Genomic DNA, 18,134 nt, shown 5'->3' on the forward strand with positions numbered 1-18,134 from the left:
GAATCAATCACATCGAATACAAAACTCATCTTGGGTCATACGTGCGACACCTGCTCAATGATGGACTGATTATGTAAGCATGGCTTCCTAATTATACCTTTCAACAGCTTGCTTTTTTGTTCTAGTTTATCTTGAGGTCGCTGACCATAGCAGAGAATTAATCCATGCGAGGAATAACAAGAATTGCGCTTACATGGAGTAATACACTTGCCACTACTTTATCTATTAATCACAGGATAATGACACTGGCTGTACAAGACACGTCCACATTGAGGCTTTTTGCTTAATGCTCTGCGTGCTAGCCATACGCTTCAACATAAAAAGTCCAAATTTAAAGATATTTTCTCAAAATATCAAGAGCTATCTCAAGAACCACTGAACCTGTACTGTAGGCTAGGCTGTACAAGACATGTCCACATGCAGGGTTTTTTTGCTTAATGCTCTGTATGCTAGTCATGGGCTACAACATAAAAAGTCAAAAGTTTTAATATATTTTCTCAAAATATCAAGAGCTATCTCAAACCACTGAACCAATACTATGCTTATTTGTGCTCATATTGATGCATTTTTGATTCCAAATACGGCTCAATTCAGCGTGCCCCAGGATGGGTCAGAGTGAGCTTCCGGTTATAATTCAGAGCTGACATCATCAGGCTTTGCAAAACTCAAGGATTCATGGCTTCAATTGAGTCGTGTGGAAGCGCACTTTGGGATTGCCTTAGGAACTGCAAGTCTTGAGCACGTCAATCCGCAAAAATTCTATGACCGCCTGAACACGACTAGTGTTGAAAAAGGGAAAATACAATGTCCGCTTGATGCAATGATAAGAGGACAATGAAGGTCGATGCCTGAATGGTCAATACCAATCATGGCAGCATGATCATGATGATAGAGGATGTTCTTAGACAAAAAAATGTAATTTGCACATGCTTGATATATTAGGGCAACACACTACATCTAATTAATGTACAAGCCTGCTTACATACATCACTTATATATTTGAGTTACACTTCATATCAAAGTTGTGTGAATACTGTAAGATATATTTGATTTTGTTGTATACCCACATCTACACACCCACCAGTGGCATGCCAAAAGGAGGGGGCACAGCCCCCTATTGCTGGTGAGTTATGAGAAATGAACCCAGTTGGGAAAAATTTGTGGTTTATCTGTTACGGCGATTGAAGTGAGTCACAAATTTTTGAACAGTCGAGGGACACAAGACCCACCTACCTATCCACGAACCTACCCCTCCAAAAAAAATATTAAGACATAAACAAACATACATAAATCCTACAAAACACACACACCCCTACTCATACTCATCTGCGGACCCCCTGTTTTTACATAGGCAAGGTAAGAACATACATTGTGACATTTAAATATTAAAACTGTGGACTTCTAATCTGATAATTAACAGGTACACTGTCATCTTGACATTGCACCCTGATTGGGGACGTTTAAGTTTTTAGGCTGTATGATGCTCTCTGGAATGTGCCTCCATGGTTCCTGTGTACCCACTTTTTTTGTAAATTCATATTCAAGACCATCATGATTGACAGTGAAAATACATGCACCCACACAACACATATCCATGTATCAGACTTGGGGTAGTTTTACTGGATTTATTTGTTTTCTTGGGCTTTTTTGTGGGGAAGGGGTAATCATGCTCCACCCAAACTTGTTAATTGAAGGGGAAATCTTTGAAAAAAGGAGAGTGCATGGCAAAATGATCTGCACAAACTGTCCAATGGATTATTCCAGTTGCAAATCCATACCCCCCATATGGAAGACATGCCCTTCATTTGGATTGTGAATTTCAAATGGGGTTACCTGAATGCTGCAACTACTACTAGTTTCAGCCTGAAGGGTAATGCCACTCATGACTTCTCTCTAGTCCGAAGGGTTGCTAGTCCGAAGGTTCTCTAGTCCGAAGGGTCGCTAGTCCGATAACCAAATTAAGTTCGCTAATCCGAAGGTTCTCTGGACTTTTCGGACTAGCAAACCTTTATCAGAATTCGGACTAGTGAATGGTAAATTATGTGTTTGGACTAGCGAACCTTCGAACTAAGGAGCATTCGGACTAGAGAGTTGTCAACACCACTGTCTACACCGCCTTTCTGGGAGATTGTATGGACTATAGATTTTAACTGGAATAGCCCAATATGACATTCTAAGTGGCAAAATGTGATGAAAATGACCATATCAAGGGTGATCTTGGGGCTTGACTCGCTCATCCTCCACAACCTGTCTTGGTATAAACTGTTACCATGGTTACTTAACAAAATACACAAAAAATCACTATATGTGAAAATACCTTTTGATTTTTTAGCTTACACTTGAGCAAACTGTGCATAACTATCTACAGAGAGGTATAAGAATATTATGTAGTGGCCATAAGAAGAGTGACTTTAAAGGTAAGAGAGAGAAAAGGATTGGTTCAGAGGTGAAGGTGGGAGTGGCGGGGGGACAGCTTACAAAGATCAGAATTAACATGTCAAGGATTTAATCATAAACTTTGGTTTTGTATAACATGCAAACTTTGTTCATTCTTGTACAAAATCTTCATCCAAAATCCTACAGAAGCAGGCTAAATGCAACCTACAAGATGCACAATATTATTTGCACCCTTCATGGATCCTATATCGCTAATCATTAGATCAACATTGTGGGCTAATTTATAACGAAATTTCTGAATTCTATCCTATAAAATGAAATATTTTATGTGATACATAACACATTGTTGCTCATTGGCAAGCAACCTATCAACTATGCATCAAAAATCCAAACAAGCAAAATGGCAAAACTTAAAATCAAGCAGAAAATCAATCAAGCAACCATGCAAGCAATTCCATCATGCACCATTGTCAAGGTGGTTGAATTCTTCATCCATCTTATCCCATGCTTGACTTGGAACAAAATTGATCAATACCTTCAAATAGGTTCCCAGTAGAACTGGCCTGTCGCATTTGGGATGAGTCGTAGGGCGCGGTGGTTCCCCTGCCGTCCCACTCGTTGGAGGTTCCGGGTTTGTCGTTGTGTGCCGACGAGGGAACGGCCAGGTGGGCTTCGCCAGGCTTGACCTGGACGAGCGTGCCTCGCATCCGACTCTTTCGGTCCATGCTCCCCCATGTGACGACCGAAGACACTCTTCTTGCGGTCTAACTTTATGTCACCTTCACCTTTGGAGAGAAATGGTAAGAAGATAGGTATAGAAGGAGATTGAAAAGAAATGGAAGAGGAAAAGAAATAAAAATAGTTAAAATGTTAGTAAAACTGTAACAGTATGTAAGCAATCTGGTAATAATGTGGTTTGAATTGAATATATTTTCACTTCAATGTAATTGTGTTCTCAATTCTTACAGGTTCATAATACTTAAACATCTTTTTGAAAACCTTGTATATAAAGCCAGAGCTTACACCTACTAGTCATATTTTCTGAAAAGATGACCACCTTTCAATAATATTGCTTTCCTACTTATAGTAATACATTGGAAGGGGGAAATCGGGTACACCCCGTCAGTCTGAAACACCGTCAATCCGAACCCCTGTTAGTTCGAAAATCTAATTGAAAAAGATGTCAACCCTAACCCTAGCCCTAACTTCAATTAGATTTTCGGACTGATGGTGGTTCAGATTGACGGTGGTTCGGATTGACAGTGTTTTGGACTGACGGGGAGACCCCAGGAAATCTATGAAGGAAGATCAATTAAATAAAGACCATGATCTATAGGATCTGCAGAACTTTAATTTGAACAAATCTGAAGTCACAATCCTATAGGAACGTTCTTTTTTAATTTTAAAAAGAAAGCCCACAATCAATACTTTACTTTCTTCTTGATGTATGTAACATCTGAAAAAATCAAAGCAAGTTTTGGAAAGAGGAACGATAAAGAAGATGAAGATGAAATTGAAATCCGAGGCAGATTATATTTCTGTAGATAACATTGGACGACTGTTGGACCTACATGGTAGGCGAGATCTGCATTAATGCACATTATGTGATCCGTATCACATAATGTTAATCTGGACATGGCAAGTTCATACACAATGTAAGCTCATAATCATAGTATGCGCAGTGAAAGTGTGTATGCGCTGTGGAAGTGCATATATCTTGTGAGGTGTTCATTGCTATGTGCTGGGGAAGTCCATATTAATCTGGGTTTTGGAATTGTACATCAATGCAGATTTACTACCTATTCCAGAAAAATACAGCACTGACTTTTTTGGATTAAAAAAATATTACACTGTTTTTGCAAAATGAAACACAGCTAAACCCCAATAACGCCATACTCGCTTCGTTCAAGATATATTATGTTACCAATAAGATGCAGATGTTCTCTAATAACTAAAGTATGTTAAAGTTGGCAACATGACCTTTGCCCTATTTGTGTAAGGTCCATACATTTTGGTGTAGGTCATATTCCACCTTATACTAAATGGAGTATAGAATATTCACCTTCATGCTCTAAAGCACTCGTCTATCTGCAAATACATATTCTAGTAAACATGTTTACATGAAGTAATAAGTACATAAACATTTGTTACTTTAAGCAACATAACAAACCGGTGTCACGCTACAATTGTTTGTGACGGGATTTCCTCCTGCTTGCTATCATGTGATGTGATCAAGAAAAATCAGTCGGAAGTTGGAAATGTTGATTTTGAGATATAGCCAAACAAAGGAAGTATATCCTTTTGTTTCCTATTGTTTTGGAAACTCATTAACTGCTCAAATCTTTTGAACTGGTTGTCCAAATTCAATGGGATTTTCTGCAAAATGTAGCTTTGCAAATGCTGTTTACAATCCTCTAAGAAACTGAGAATTGAGTATGTCTGACTTCAGACTGATTTTGCTTGATCACACCACATATATGCACAAGGCCAAAAAAAGGTTTGTCTGAGGAAATTGTTCTTTGTTCTCAAAATTACAAAAAATGACTTAGGCAATTAGCGTAGCAGGCTGACAAACTTTTTTTGGCCCAATATGTGTGTCCATAAAAAAATGTGATGTGTGTGTGTGGCGGAGTATGTTTGCTTGTTCCAATTTTGCCATTTATACTGTGGATACTGGTTTCCATTAATTTACTTCAGTTGAGGTCCTGCAACCACGGTTTTCTTCAGGGTATATTCAATTTTTGGTACCCTTTAAATTGTTAATGTTTCCTCTGAAGGGGTATTTATTTTAACAATGTGTGTCTCAATTTCACTGATTGTTGTCCCATTTTCCCACCAAGGATGCTCAAAAATATAAAAAATATAAATTTTAATAATTTGCCATAAAATTAGTATTATATCATGAATTTCAAAATATCCTAATTATTTGATATCAGAAGGACATTCCTCGAATTCAGAATACAATTTGATGTGTCTGATGTGCTCTAATGTCCCACAAAAATACTGTGCAAACGTTGCTATCTGATCCCTTAAGCACTAAAATCTGTATATTGCACACAAATATCAGCGATCGTACTGTGTCTGGTAGGTTTCCGGCCAGTTACGGATTCAGGCCTTGTACGTACTGTGTCTGGATTTAAATAAAGATGGACTAGGATCCACAACACGCTCATCATCAGGGGAACAGTTTTTAAATCCCAATACATTTGTACATTCATTGAATGACCTTTGAAAATTTGGGTACAAAAACTCATAATCTGCAACATGAGGTCAAATTTTGCACTATGATTATGTAATTGAGGTTATTGGACTATACCATTGGGATGAGGCTCTTGTGGTCCATAGTGATGGCATACATGATTTATTTATCTTGTCTGTGTCACAGGAAATGGCATTAGTAATTCAAATGTTTTCATCATAGCAACACAACTGATAAAGAGTCAAGTAAATATCAGGAGAAACTACTCTTTGCATTTATAAATATTAATTCCATATTCCTTGCATCCTTGGTAGGTAAGATTTATCTGGTTATGTAAGTATATGGTTTGTTACAAGTCAAAACTAAAGAGCTTTCAATACAAGTTTTCTTTTGAAATCGGAAATATTGGTCAGGCAGGGGTCGCATAATATTAATAAGGAGTCTGCACGTCCAGGGACTCCTTATTTTTTATTTTGGTCATTTTGGACTCCTTAAATCACAAGTTGAAAGTGACCAAAGGGTCCGATAAAAACTGTATGGACTCCTTAATTTTAAGATGTACAGGCGTAAATCAGTATAACTTAAAGAATCGTTGATTAAAAATAAAAAAATAAAAAAATATCAGTAAATCTTCTGAATCTTCATAAGGCCAATGACACTAACAATTTCACTGGAATATTTGACAAGTTCCAAAGTTTAGAATTTTGGACAGATGGACTCCTTAAATTCTAATTGGACCATTTAAATGTTGATTTTGCAGGTACCAAAGGGTCCAGAAAAATTAAATTGCACCCCTTGTTTTTTGTGCTCTTGCTACCCCTGTTCACAGGAGGGGTTTTTTAGTGGGAAGGTGGGTATGGGGGTATGCAACAGACTTGGGAAGCATTTTTGGGCTTTTCAGTTTCGCTAGATTGGTCACAAATGTCAGAACAAATGTGAAAATGAGCAAGAAAATGTTAGGATATTCCAGAATAATTCCAGAAAAACCTGATTTTTTTCCAGGAAAAAGCTAGCTTATTCTGGAAAATCCCTGTGGTAAATCCAGACAGAATAAGCTTGAATAAAAAGCTAGGAAAATCCTTGGAAAATCCCTGTGGTAAATTCATATAGAATATAATCCCAAATAAGCTGGAATAATAATTTCAGAAAAAAGCTTGGATAACCTTTGACTCTTTATTTCTGGCTTATTCCTGGAAAATGCTGGAATTCTGTGGTACATCTGGGATTAGATTGAACCCCTAATCCTGGCTTTTCCTGGAAAGAGCTGGAATCGCTAAGTTCGATTATTGAGGAAAAAGCTTGGATAAGGTAGGACGTTTAATGAAATTCAGTCTTAGCTAAAGCTAATTTTGAGCTTCTATTTTTTCAGTAAATATACATAGGCTCCTACTGCAGCATTGGTTGGGCCATAAACCTGGTTTAGAGAAGGGGCGGTTTTTCCAAATATTTCCAAAAATATTTATACATTTTAGTTGTACGCATGTACTTGAACATGCAGAAACCATTTGAAAGTTAAAGTCAACTATTTTTCGCCAAATATATTTTCCGGTTCTGTTTTTAGAAACCCAGCCACACATCAGTTTTCAGAACCCTAGTTGCACCCCTACCAGAACCAAGGTGATAGTTAAAACCCAACTGAGTCAATTCTAAACATCAGTGCAGTGACATTGCAGCAGCAGTCTCTCGCAATTTGTATAAAGGAGACACGCATAAATGTGGTCATTTTTCTTTTTGTCCACCCTGTATGTACTATGTAGTTGATTGTTAAGTGGTCATTTATGTCTTGGATTAACTACTTAATTAAAACTTTAATGTGATACGTACTACCACGTGGAGGCAAAGCTGCAGTGAGTTCCTTGGATCGTAGTCGCGCCTTGATGGAGTCTTCTCTCGCCTCGGACGCAGCTAGGTCAGCCATTTCACCCTTCTCTTTAGCATAAGCCGCCCTGCAGAGAAAACAATGTGAATTGAAAGAGAGAGAAAAAAATCTTTAGACTTGCATGTAATTTACAAGATAACATCATCAAGCTGTGTAGAAGATGACTGCTTGCTTCAAGTATTGTAACTATTACAATTATGATATGAACCATCCTGGAATGTGGAAGGGTTTGAATCCTGCAGTGGCAAACTTGTACAGAAAACTGATTAAGATATTTGTAGATACCATAAAATTTCCCAATTAAAGCTACAGGAATGATATTATGTATATACCTTTATGTTATGCTGCAGCATATGTAGTAATCTTATTAACAGGAAGCCTCGATGTACATTGGGAGTTCAAATAGGTCTTTGGTGATGGTGTTTAGAGTTGCCACAAAGGACTGTGTCAAGGTAGAGGCGGGTGGCAATTAAGTATGAAAATGCACCCAAATTCCTAGTAAGGCAACAAACAACAAAAACCCTGTTCTATGGGCCTGACTGCCCCAGATTTTGCATTGTTTTCATTGAAATTTGTTGGGGAAAAAGTCAGAAAATTTTCAAAGGACACTCCAACATTCTGGAGACTTAAAAGGCTGGGAAATTGACCAAATAAAGGAAAATGCCATACAAAATTGTCTTCCTTTGATACTTGCACAAGCAGCTTCATTTTTAGCCAGCAGCTTCATTTTTAGCCAAGTACAACAACTTTTTTGAAGCTCTGCATGCTGCAGGCCATTGGAAAGTAGTCTAATTGTACAGGTTAAGATACCTTATGGCAACTCTAATAGTTCCACATTGAGCAGGTTGACTTTTGAGGATTTCCTGTCCAATACAAACCAATGGGCCAACCAAATTGGGCAACTTTTCAACATTGGTTCCTGCGATTTTCAGTAGTTTCCCTGTCCTATAGGAAACCAATGGTTAAGGAAAAATTGGCAACCCTGACATTGAGCAGAATAAGCAGCTTATCACTGTATCCAGGAAATGTTATGTAAATGTATAGTTTCACTACGGCCAATCATTGAACAATAAATGACATTAAGGGCACTATCTATGGTTTGCTATACCTCCAAAAAAACAATTTATGTGTATTCAGGGGATTGAAAAAAGTGGTAAATCCAAGAAGTCACTTCCCAGGGCATATTAGCCCCATCGACACTACCGGTCTATAAGAACTATCTTGATTGGTTACAAAGGAAACTATATCATGTATTGAGCCAATCAGAGTAGTCAGCAGGATGACAGGATTAAGCTTAAAATTATCGAGAGAATTAAAAGCACTATTTTGATTGGTCACTCAGATTATTATAATATGCAATTAACCAATCAGAGGTACTGATAGAAAGAAAGGCTACTGGTAATGCCCTTGGGATTAATTTTCGGAGAGAAATCTTGCTAGACACTCAACTTAAATTGTCTGCCCCAAATTTGACCTTAAAGATGGGCTAATGGAGCCTGCTGAGGCTTCTAGTGTGGGTTTAATAAGTTCAGTGATGCACCATTTATATCATCTTGATTTGTGAATTTCACCTCCTCCTGAGTTCAAAATAAATGTTTTAACAGCTATAATTAAATGTAACACATTGTCGGCCATTTCACATAAACAGCATATCTGACATTTTTGTGAAATTTGGCAGAGTAAGTAAGTAGACAACACTCTTGACCATGGAGGTTACTTAATTAGCAGAGTTTGCAACAGGCTAGTCGTGAGTTTACAACAGGCTGATCAAGAGTTAGCAACAGGCTTATCATGAGTTTGAGACAGGCTAATCATGAGCTTGCAACTGGCTAGTCATGTGTTTGCAATAGGCTAATCATGAATTTGCAACAGGCTAATCATGAGTTTGAAACAGGCTAATCATGAGTTTGAAACAGGCTAATCATGAGCTTGCAATGTGTTTGCAATAGGCTAATCATGAATTTGCAACAGGCTAATCATGAGTTTGAAACAGGCTAATCATGAGTTTGAAACAGGCTAATCATGAGTTTGAAACAGCCTAATCATGAGTTTGAAACAGGCTAATCATGAGCTTGCAACTGGCTAGTCATGTGTTTGCAATAGGCTAATCATGAATTTGCAACAGGCTAATCATGAGTTTGAAACAGGCTAATCATGAGTTTGAAACAGGCTAATCATGAGCTTGCAATGTGTTTGCAATAGGCTAATCATGAATTTGCAACAGGCTAATCATGAGTTTGAAACAGGCTAATCATGAGTTTGAAACAGGCTAATCATGAGCTTGCAACTGGCTAGTCATGTGTTTGCAATAGGCTAATCATGAATTTGCAACAGGCTAATCATGAATTTGCAACAGGCTAATCATGAGTTTGAAACAGGCTAATCATGAGCTTGCAACAGGCTAATCATGAGTTTGCAACAGGTTTATCATGAGCTTCAGCAAGCATAAAGTAAGCTAGATCAGAGTTTGAATAACACACATATTTTACTAAAAACTAACCAATGCAATGAGAATGTGAGTTATCAAAGAGCTGGTAAAATATTATTGGATCATAGATTATAGAAGGTTCCTTCTATCATCTGAAAATGTGATCGTATCAATAATTTGTATAAAATGTGGTTTTCCTTTGGTCAAAATAAACATGTTGTTGCAACTTTCATTTGATATTTCATGTTAAATTACAACTGTAGCACATAATGAAGTCAAAATAAGGACATACGCTGAAAATTTAAGTCAATTACCCTCACAAAATCTGTTAATGTGCCTTTAATAGATAGGAATCAAGTTTGCTGCAAATGAATGATTTTATCACAGCTACCGTTGAATAGTCGCCCCGCAGGCATTGCATTTTTCAAAAGGGGGGCATTTATTAGAGGTCATTTTTAGAATGATAATTCCCGTTAAAAATCATTAGGTAAGCTTTAAAACACATGCTGAAATGACGAACTATGAACTTAGGAACAACGACTTCCGTGTTCACTTCGTGGTTTTCAACCAGATTTTGCCCATTACCATCGCCATTAGCGATCATGTATGCACCTTGGTAAGCTTATTGCACAAGATAGAGCATGGAAATAACAGCATTTTTGAAACATCTTGGTTGACAAAAGTGGTGGGGCATTTATTTGAAGGGCCGACTATTCAACATGTTCAAGGAAATACTGTATGTGTTAGTGTATACGCCAATATTTTTGCGTACAGATATTTTGCAAGGAGTTAAATTCATGAATGTTGGCATCCAATATAATAAAATACATAAGAAATTTAACATATCCGCTGGCTGTTATTTTTCACGGGCACATATTGATCCACAAAATTGGAGGAGAAAAAAAACACTACAAAAATAGTAGCTTATATAATATTCTCCACAGATATGACTTAAGTCGTGCCCACACGGTCGGACATAAGTCAGTTATTACCGGACCTTACGTCTGCAATAGCGCCTTATCCAACGTATAGTCCACTAATAAGTGACTTATGTCCAACCATGTAGACACTACTGCATGTAAACTGCAGTACATAACATTTTCATCATCAGACTTGCGATCCAAATGTAATTATTTTGTTGACTGATTATATCCATCTATTCATCATTTCACAATGAACTGGCCTATATTTATTGAATCACAAAGCATAATGTGTATATTGATAGTCATGTCGAACATACCAAACCCCGTTAATTAACAAAGACTTTCACAATAGGAACTTTCAATTGAATCATTAATTAAGGTACATGGAGTTAATAATTAAATAATTGTCATGGCTGTGTCGGGTTCATTCAACTATTGAAGACTGGAAATAATGTAAGCTCTACAAAATAATTTGTTTGAGGCAACCGACTCATTTTATAGATACTGGTGACCAGTGACCACAATTGTCTTTATACTTTCAGGTGGCAAATTTCTTCCTGATATGAATAGAAAAAATAGAGATTTGGTCATTTTTTGCAAAAAATTAAAAAGTTATGTAATATAAACAAAATCTGTCATTTATTAATATTAAATATTAATATTAAAATGTTAATTGCCTCGTTTGCATTTACAAATTAATATTTTAAATCTAAACTGTATTCGGGCTAATTAGTGTCCTCCTAATAAGTGCCCTTGAAGAATTTTCAAGTGACAACTGCCTCCGTGATTAATTTTCAATAAAACTAAATTCCATCAAATGTCTGAAGAAAATTACTTTCTAAACCTTCCAGTTTATTATGGTGATTTACACTGTACTGTATTTGGAATGTTTGTGCTTGCAAATTAAGCACCAAGGGCTTTATTTATGTAAAATATGGCAGGATAGTGTCAGTAACATAAGATACTTGAGATATTTTATAATGGAATCAGGAGCTATTATCATGATTATGATAGTTCATTAAGATAAATGCTTAGGCAGTTGATGCATAACTATAGCATGCATAAGTATGTCAAGCAATGTACTTTTAAAATGCACTATATTGTTTACTTTGGTAATCTGCCATTAATGCTCTGCTTGCTGGCCATAGGGTTCAACATAAAATGTCTAAGTTTTTGAGATATTTTCTGAAAATATCAAGAGCTATCTTAAGAACCACTGAACCAATACTAGGCTTGTTTGTACTCATTTTAATGTATGTTACATGCTGATTCCAAATATTGTCATGAAAATTGACAATTTTTTAATTAAAATTTTTTTTGAAACTTGTCGTCTGCAGTCGACACCCGCATGGAGAGAGTTAAGGGACACTATAGCATAAGCTACAACTTGACACTGATAATACAGAATACCTGCGTGGTCTTGTATGACTAAGTTACCAGGTATCACAAACTTGTAGTACTTTGCACTCACTGTCTACTGAAGATAGCTAGCAGTTTACTGAAGTCATCAACTAAAGACAGCTGCTCAATACCAGATACTGTAAAAGTGGTCATTTTTGCGTGTGTAATTTTTTGCTCTTTGCCGATTTTGATATAAAATTGGATGGATTGAGCGTGATACCTGAATTTATCGGTCGAGCTAGAGTTTTCAAATATCATGCGAGACGAAGTCGAGCGTGATATTTGAAAACTCTAGCGAGACTGATAAATTCAAGTATCATGCCAAATTATCTGTCCAATTTTATCATTATTATGTCTTCAGAATAAAAAAAAAAAAAAACATGATTTTTTGGTCAAAAATGGTCAAAAATGCGACTCTTGGTCAAAAATGATTTTTGACGTGATTTTTGGTCAAAAATGTGATTTTTGGTCAAAAATTAGTTTTTTTGGTCAAAAATGTGATTTTTGGTCATGGCTTGTCACATTAACAACAAAAAAATCACACCAAAAGACTTTTTACACATAAAGTATATGAACTATGCACTCTATGAAGAGGCTACAGATATGAAAAAACCCTGTAGCTCCAGGTGACCGATACACAAATTTATCAGACAGCTGGGTTATGTACAAAGGTATAGGAGGCAAGATTCTGAAGACATAATAATGAACTATATTGCTTGTTTTTAATTTGGCGATTTTGTGTTTTCTTACATAGAACTATACATTAAAAGAACATATGCACCACAAAAATGGTGTACCACGAAAATTTCAACTTTTACAGTAATAAAATTTGAATATAGTCTCATCTACCCTGGGGCAGAGATCACTGACCTATATTCAATAGTATGCTTAGAATACTGGCCTGTGGATAAATTATTGCTTCTGGTATGGAGACTATGCCAGCTAGTGGCATAGATTTTTTTATTTGAGTATTTCTTAAGATTTGTTAAGATGCACTTAAAAATGGAAGAATTAATAAACAAGTTTGAGAATGATTTTTTTCATGAAATTATTTTTCCATCTATGAATATTCCAAATGAATTACATGTAAGAGTGAGCTTCATGTATCTAAACTAGCGATATTTACAATATGCAAATATCATTACTGATGAAGTCGGAGACAAATCTGACGAAAGCTTGACCACTCACACAGGGACCGGCTGCACCGCTATTGTGATAATGGAAATGTTACCAATTATGTCCACTTCTTAATGTGTCTTAACCACATTGGCACTAACAGCTAAAATATCACTATCATGATGGGTTACAAGAGGGCTTTATGATGTATTAACGCAATATATATGCTAAGATACGCAGAGATATGCTAAGAATAAACTAATTTGAACTAGCCCCGTTCCACAAACCGCGACACCTCTGAAATAGCAAACGAAGTGAGCACTGAGCGTAGACTTCGTTCGCTATTTGAGAGGCGTCGCGGTTTATGGAACGGGGTTAGTTCTAAATAAACTGAGTAAACCAATCAATGATTCCTGTAATTAACCAATCAGGGGTTCAGTAAGAAAGACAGAGCACTTTGATGACATGATCAAATCTTGTGGAATCTTACATGTTCTTGAATATGTGACAGTCTGGAAAATAATACACCATGCATTCACCACACAGCCTATTACCTTCTCATGGACCCATGATGATTAAATATTGTCAATAATATATGCTGCAGATGTTAACAAAGCAGAGGTTGCCAATGCTATCGGTCATTGCCTATATTCAACCCTACTGCATACATCACATATCAAATTCTTACTGTACAAATTCAACATGACTTCTCTGAACAAATTTCTTTCACGTAACACAAATTTTCAAGAATCTTACAGCCTTCTATCACACTAAAACAATATAGTATGTCAGTATTACTTGGGCAATCATATTAAATTCTACTATGCGAAGCGACACAAGTTGGCCAAAATTTATAGAAAGTATCTGTTCCGATATATGTGGTGTACACTGTCAAAATATTAAACAAAAAAACATAATTGGATAGTGCATCCCAGGCGTGATGAACTCAACCTTTTTGTTGGGGTCATGAAGGCAAATATATGTACCACATGCTGTCTGTCGACTCTGTCCCAATGATGACGTGGATCTCATGCCTAACTTAGACCATGCTGTGACTTGTCTCTGGTTACAGGGATGAACGTCAACAACATCACCACTTGGATGCAATCACCTTTATACTTTGACATGTTTCCAACACATCTCCATGATGGTAAAGACAACCAGAAGTTAAACATCACATTGTTAACTGATTAACAAAGAATTTGAAAAGGAGCAGTTATCCCAAGGAGGAGAGAGGGGGTGTGCTCAGTACTAATAACCACACAGGGATGTATACCTCAAACATGGGTCGGAGTTTTGGCAGTTTGGTATATCAATAACTACTTTTAGTCTATTTATGGATGGGTTATTTTTCCAAAAATATTCTCAATAGTTTTAGCCTTTTCTTGTAAAATTGGTATAACAATTGGTCCACTTGAGTCTTGAGTCTTGAGTCTTGAGAGGAATACTGTTCAACTCTCCAATATGGAGTCAAACGGTCAGGATGTGTGATCTGCGCTGTGGTTTCTTGCTATTCTTGGTTGTTTAGATGCTTAGTTACTACTACTTTGAAGCTTTCTGGTTTAGTTATGCTGATTAGTTGTGGTGGTAGCGAGTTCCAGTCATGGATTGTATTGGTATAAATGATGCTGCAGGTTTCCAATGGGCAGGGACAGGTCACTGCTTCGATTCATGGATGCACCTCCCCATCCAAACCAAACTTGAGATTTCACTACTCAATGCACTAAATCTTAGTTTCTTATGCTATCTCTTCCTTCCATGCTTACACCTAATGTAAAAATGTATTTAGACCAAGTTACATCACAAGGTGTATAGATCCAAATACATAACCATTGAAAAAGCAGAGAGAATGAAGGTTGGAGCAGACCTTTCTGTATGACATTCATAAAGACAATAGCAGAAGCACACAGCAACATTAAAAAAAAGTATGTTCTCTACCCATATACCTATGGATTTAATCATCAAAGTTCACAAGAGTATATGTTCTACCCATATACCTATGGATTTGATCAAAGTCCATAAGAGTATACATACTCTACCCATATACCTATGGATTTGACCAAAGTCCATAAGAGTACATATTCTACCCATATACCTATGGATTTGATCAAAGTCCATAAGAGTATACATACTCTACTACCCATATACCTATGGATTTGACCAAAGTCCATAAGAGTACATATTCTACCCATATACCTATGGATTTGATTATTTAAGTCCACAAGAGTATGTACTCTAGTCATATACCTATGGATTTGAGCCACAAGATCTTCAGCAACATGAACATTATACTCACCTATGTAATGGAAACTTACAATGACCTTGAAATAAAAAGATCTAAATGACAAAAACTTGACAAAAATACGAAAGTATGTCTCAAACTTGCTACATGCATTTGATTTGCGGGGGCCATTTGTGCATTTTTTCTCCAGTTATCTTTTTTTACAAAAATATTGGGAAAAATATTTTAAAATATTTTTGTTGGATGAATTGTGTGATCCACACTTTAAATTAATGAAAATATTTCATTATGTGTATAAGAAATGTAACTTGTAAGTTCTGAAAGTTCCGAGCAATCTCAAGCTTATTTTGACTGATCGAGTTTGAGTTGCTGAAAAAAGAGGGAAAAATGCATTCCCTATTGAATTTTAAAATCTTCGCAATCTTCAAGACAGTATACTATTTTGAGGCTAACATTAGCAAGCTGAAATCATTTCAATAGATAACACAACCCTGGCCACATCCAATCTTTAAAAACATTTGCACTTTAAGGAAAATTAAATTGTGGCACAAAATGTAGCAGAAAAATCCTCAACACATCTCTTTAAACCATTTAATGTTGTACCACAGACAAATACAAAAGAACAAACACAATGTATTGCACAAACATAACACAAATTCAGAGCATTCAACTCTTGGTGGACGTCAATAACCTGTAGCCGGAAATTCACATGAAGCATATAATGAAAAACAACCTTTAAAATGATGATTTCTACATACGTGGATAATCTGCTTCAGGACGCGTAGCAACAAATATACTGAAGCATTCTATATTTAGAAAAACACGAGATAAATATTATGCCATTTCAAGATGTTATAAAGCCTTTCACTAAAGATAGCTACTAATCAAGGATAGACATTTCGTTAACCATATGAGAACTACCTGCTGATTGGCCAAAAAGAAGTTTTCATTATCAGTTGGCCCAATCAGCAACATTGTTAGAATAATTTCACCACGCATAAAAATTGGGGTGAATTATTTGCAAAGCTCCATTCTGATTGGTGATTAAAGTGAAAATATCATGTAATTGACCAATCAGAGGCAATGTTAGATCAGCAGGTAGTGCTCAGGGGGATAACCTAGGAGTTCAGCTTAGAACCCCCATTGTTGAACATTGACCAATGAAGGCAAGTTTACTTTTCTTCAGCAGTTGAGGCACAAAATGCACAATTTCTTAATATCTTGAAATTTTGAAAGACTTCATTCATCAACGCTAACCTTAAAAAAAAAAAAATGGGGATGTTTCTGTTCAAAATAAGAGTTTGGGGTTTTTTTGGCCAAAAAGTGGGCTTTCCCCCCCTCTCATTAATGTCTATTTTGTATTTGTATTTTTTATTTTTTTTTTTTTTTTTTGCATATATCCCCTGCATCCTGCTGGCTATCCCCATCTATTACATAAAATAATTGCATCTACACTACCAAAAGTCCTGATTGAATTCAAATTGTTTTTCAAAAAAATTATATTAGATGATTTGCGAATTGCATACATTAATTCAAGCTACGGATGTTTACACAAGGTGTCATTCTGAAAGTGCATTCAGTAAAATCAACCCAAATGCCAAATAAGACAGATCATATCCAAATAAGGCAGAGAGTACACAGCACCGCTCATTATAATAATAAAATGATGTCACTGCATTCATCTATGTTTGGGAAAATCCAAGCGCTGAGCAAATCAATCGATCTCCCGATTGGCAAACATTGACTTGCCAATGCAAACCAGATGGCGATACCCTTCCAGTGTTGTCTTTTCTTGTCCAGCTCTGCAACATATTTTTACTTTACAGCAATTTTTCATCCCTATTTCAAGTCAGTTTTGCAGCTCAGAACTCTGGATTACAAAATTTAAGTAAATTAAACAGTCAAACTTTAAATGCCTCATATCATTTTAAATAGTTTTTTCAACAATCGGGTAAGTTTTAAATGTGAAGTTGAGTAATATTTTAGTTTTGGTACCAAATTCAGCAGACAGTGCAGCCAAGTTGCATTACAGTACAGTCAATATGTATAGGCCAAATTGTTGATGCGATACGATAGTTCAGTGGTAAAATTGGTTGTCTGAACCATTCTGCATGTGAGCGAAGCTTATGCAAATTTCAAAGTGAGCATACCCAGACTGCCGAGTGCCGATTGAAATTCAGTGGTGTCAATGGAGCAGTTTTTGTTAATGACATGTCACTGGGGTTATGAAAAAAACATGAGCTTTTACCTGATACAAAAATCTGCATTTTTTAAGGAGTTAAATGAAGGGATGAGGTTGTCAATTAGATCGCACACCTTTCTAGTTTATATGACACAAGTTTCTAATGCCCTGGTAATCTTCTCAATAATGACCTGAAACATCAATGCAATGCAACTTTTTTAATTACAAAAAACCTGCCACCAGTCAAATTCAATTACCAACTCCTAGAAAGAAATTCTAAAGGCAACAAAGCACCACCTGACAAAGAAATTCTAAAAGCAGCAAAACACCATCTGACATTTCAAAAATTATGATTGCTATTCTTTTG

At 36.3% G+C, this 18,134-nt stretch overlaps 1 protein-coding gene across 1 annotated transcript in view; it reads right to left on the reverse strand.

Moving 5' to 3' along the window:
• The window catches only part of LOC140136119 (junctophilin-2-like), a 160,450-nt gene that overhangs the window by 26,623 nt on the left and 115,693 nt on the right, over positions 1–18,134 (reverse strand). The window contains 3 exon segments of the mRNA XM_072157825.1: positions 2,933–3,128; positions 3,130–3,182; positions 7,421–7,542. Coding sequence (XP_072013926.1) covers positions 2,933–3,128; positions 3,130–3,182; positions 7,421–7,542 — 371 coding nt within the window.

The sequence above is a fragment of the Amphiura filiformis genome, chromosome 16 (assembly GCF_039555335.1).
Source record: "Amphiura filiformis chromosome 16, Afil_fr2py, whole genome shotgun sequence".
In the NCBI taxonomy this organism is placed as follows: Eukaryota; Metazoa; Echinodermata; class Ophiuroidea; order Amphilepidida; family Amphiuridae; genus Amphiura; species Amphiura filiformis.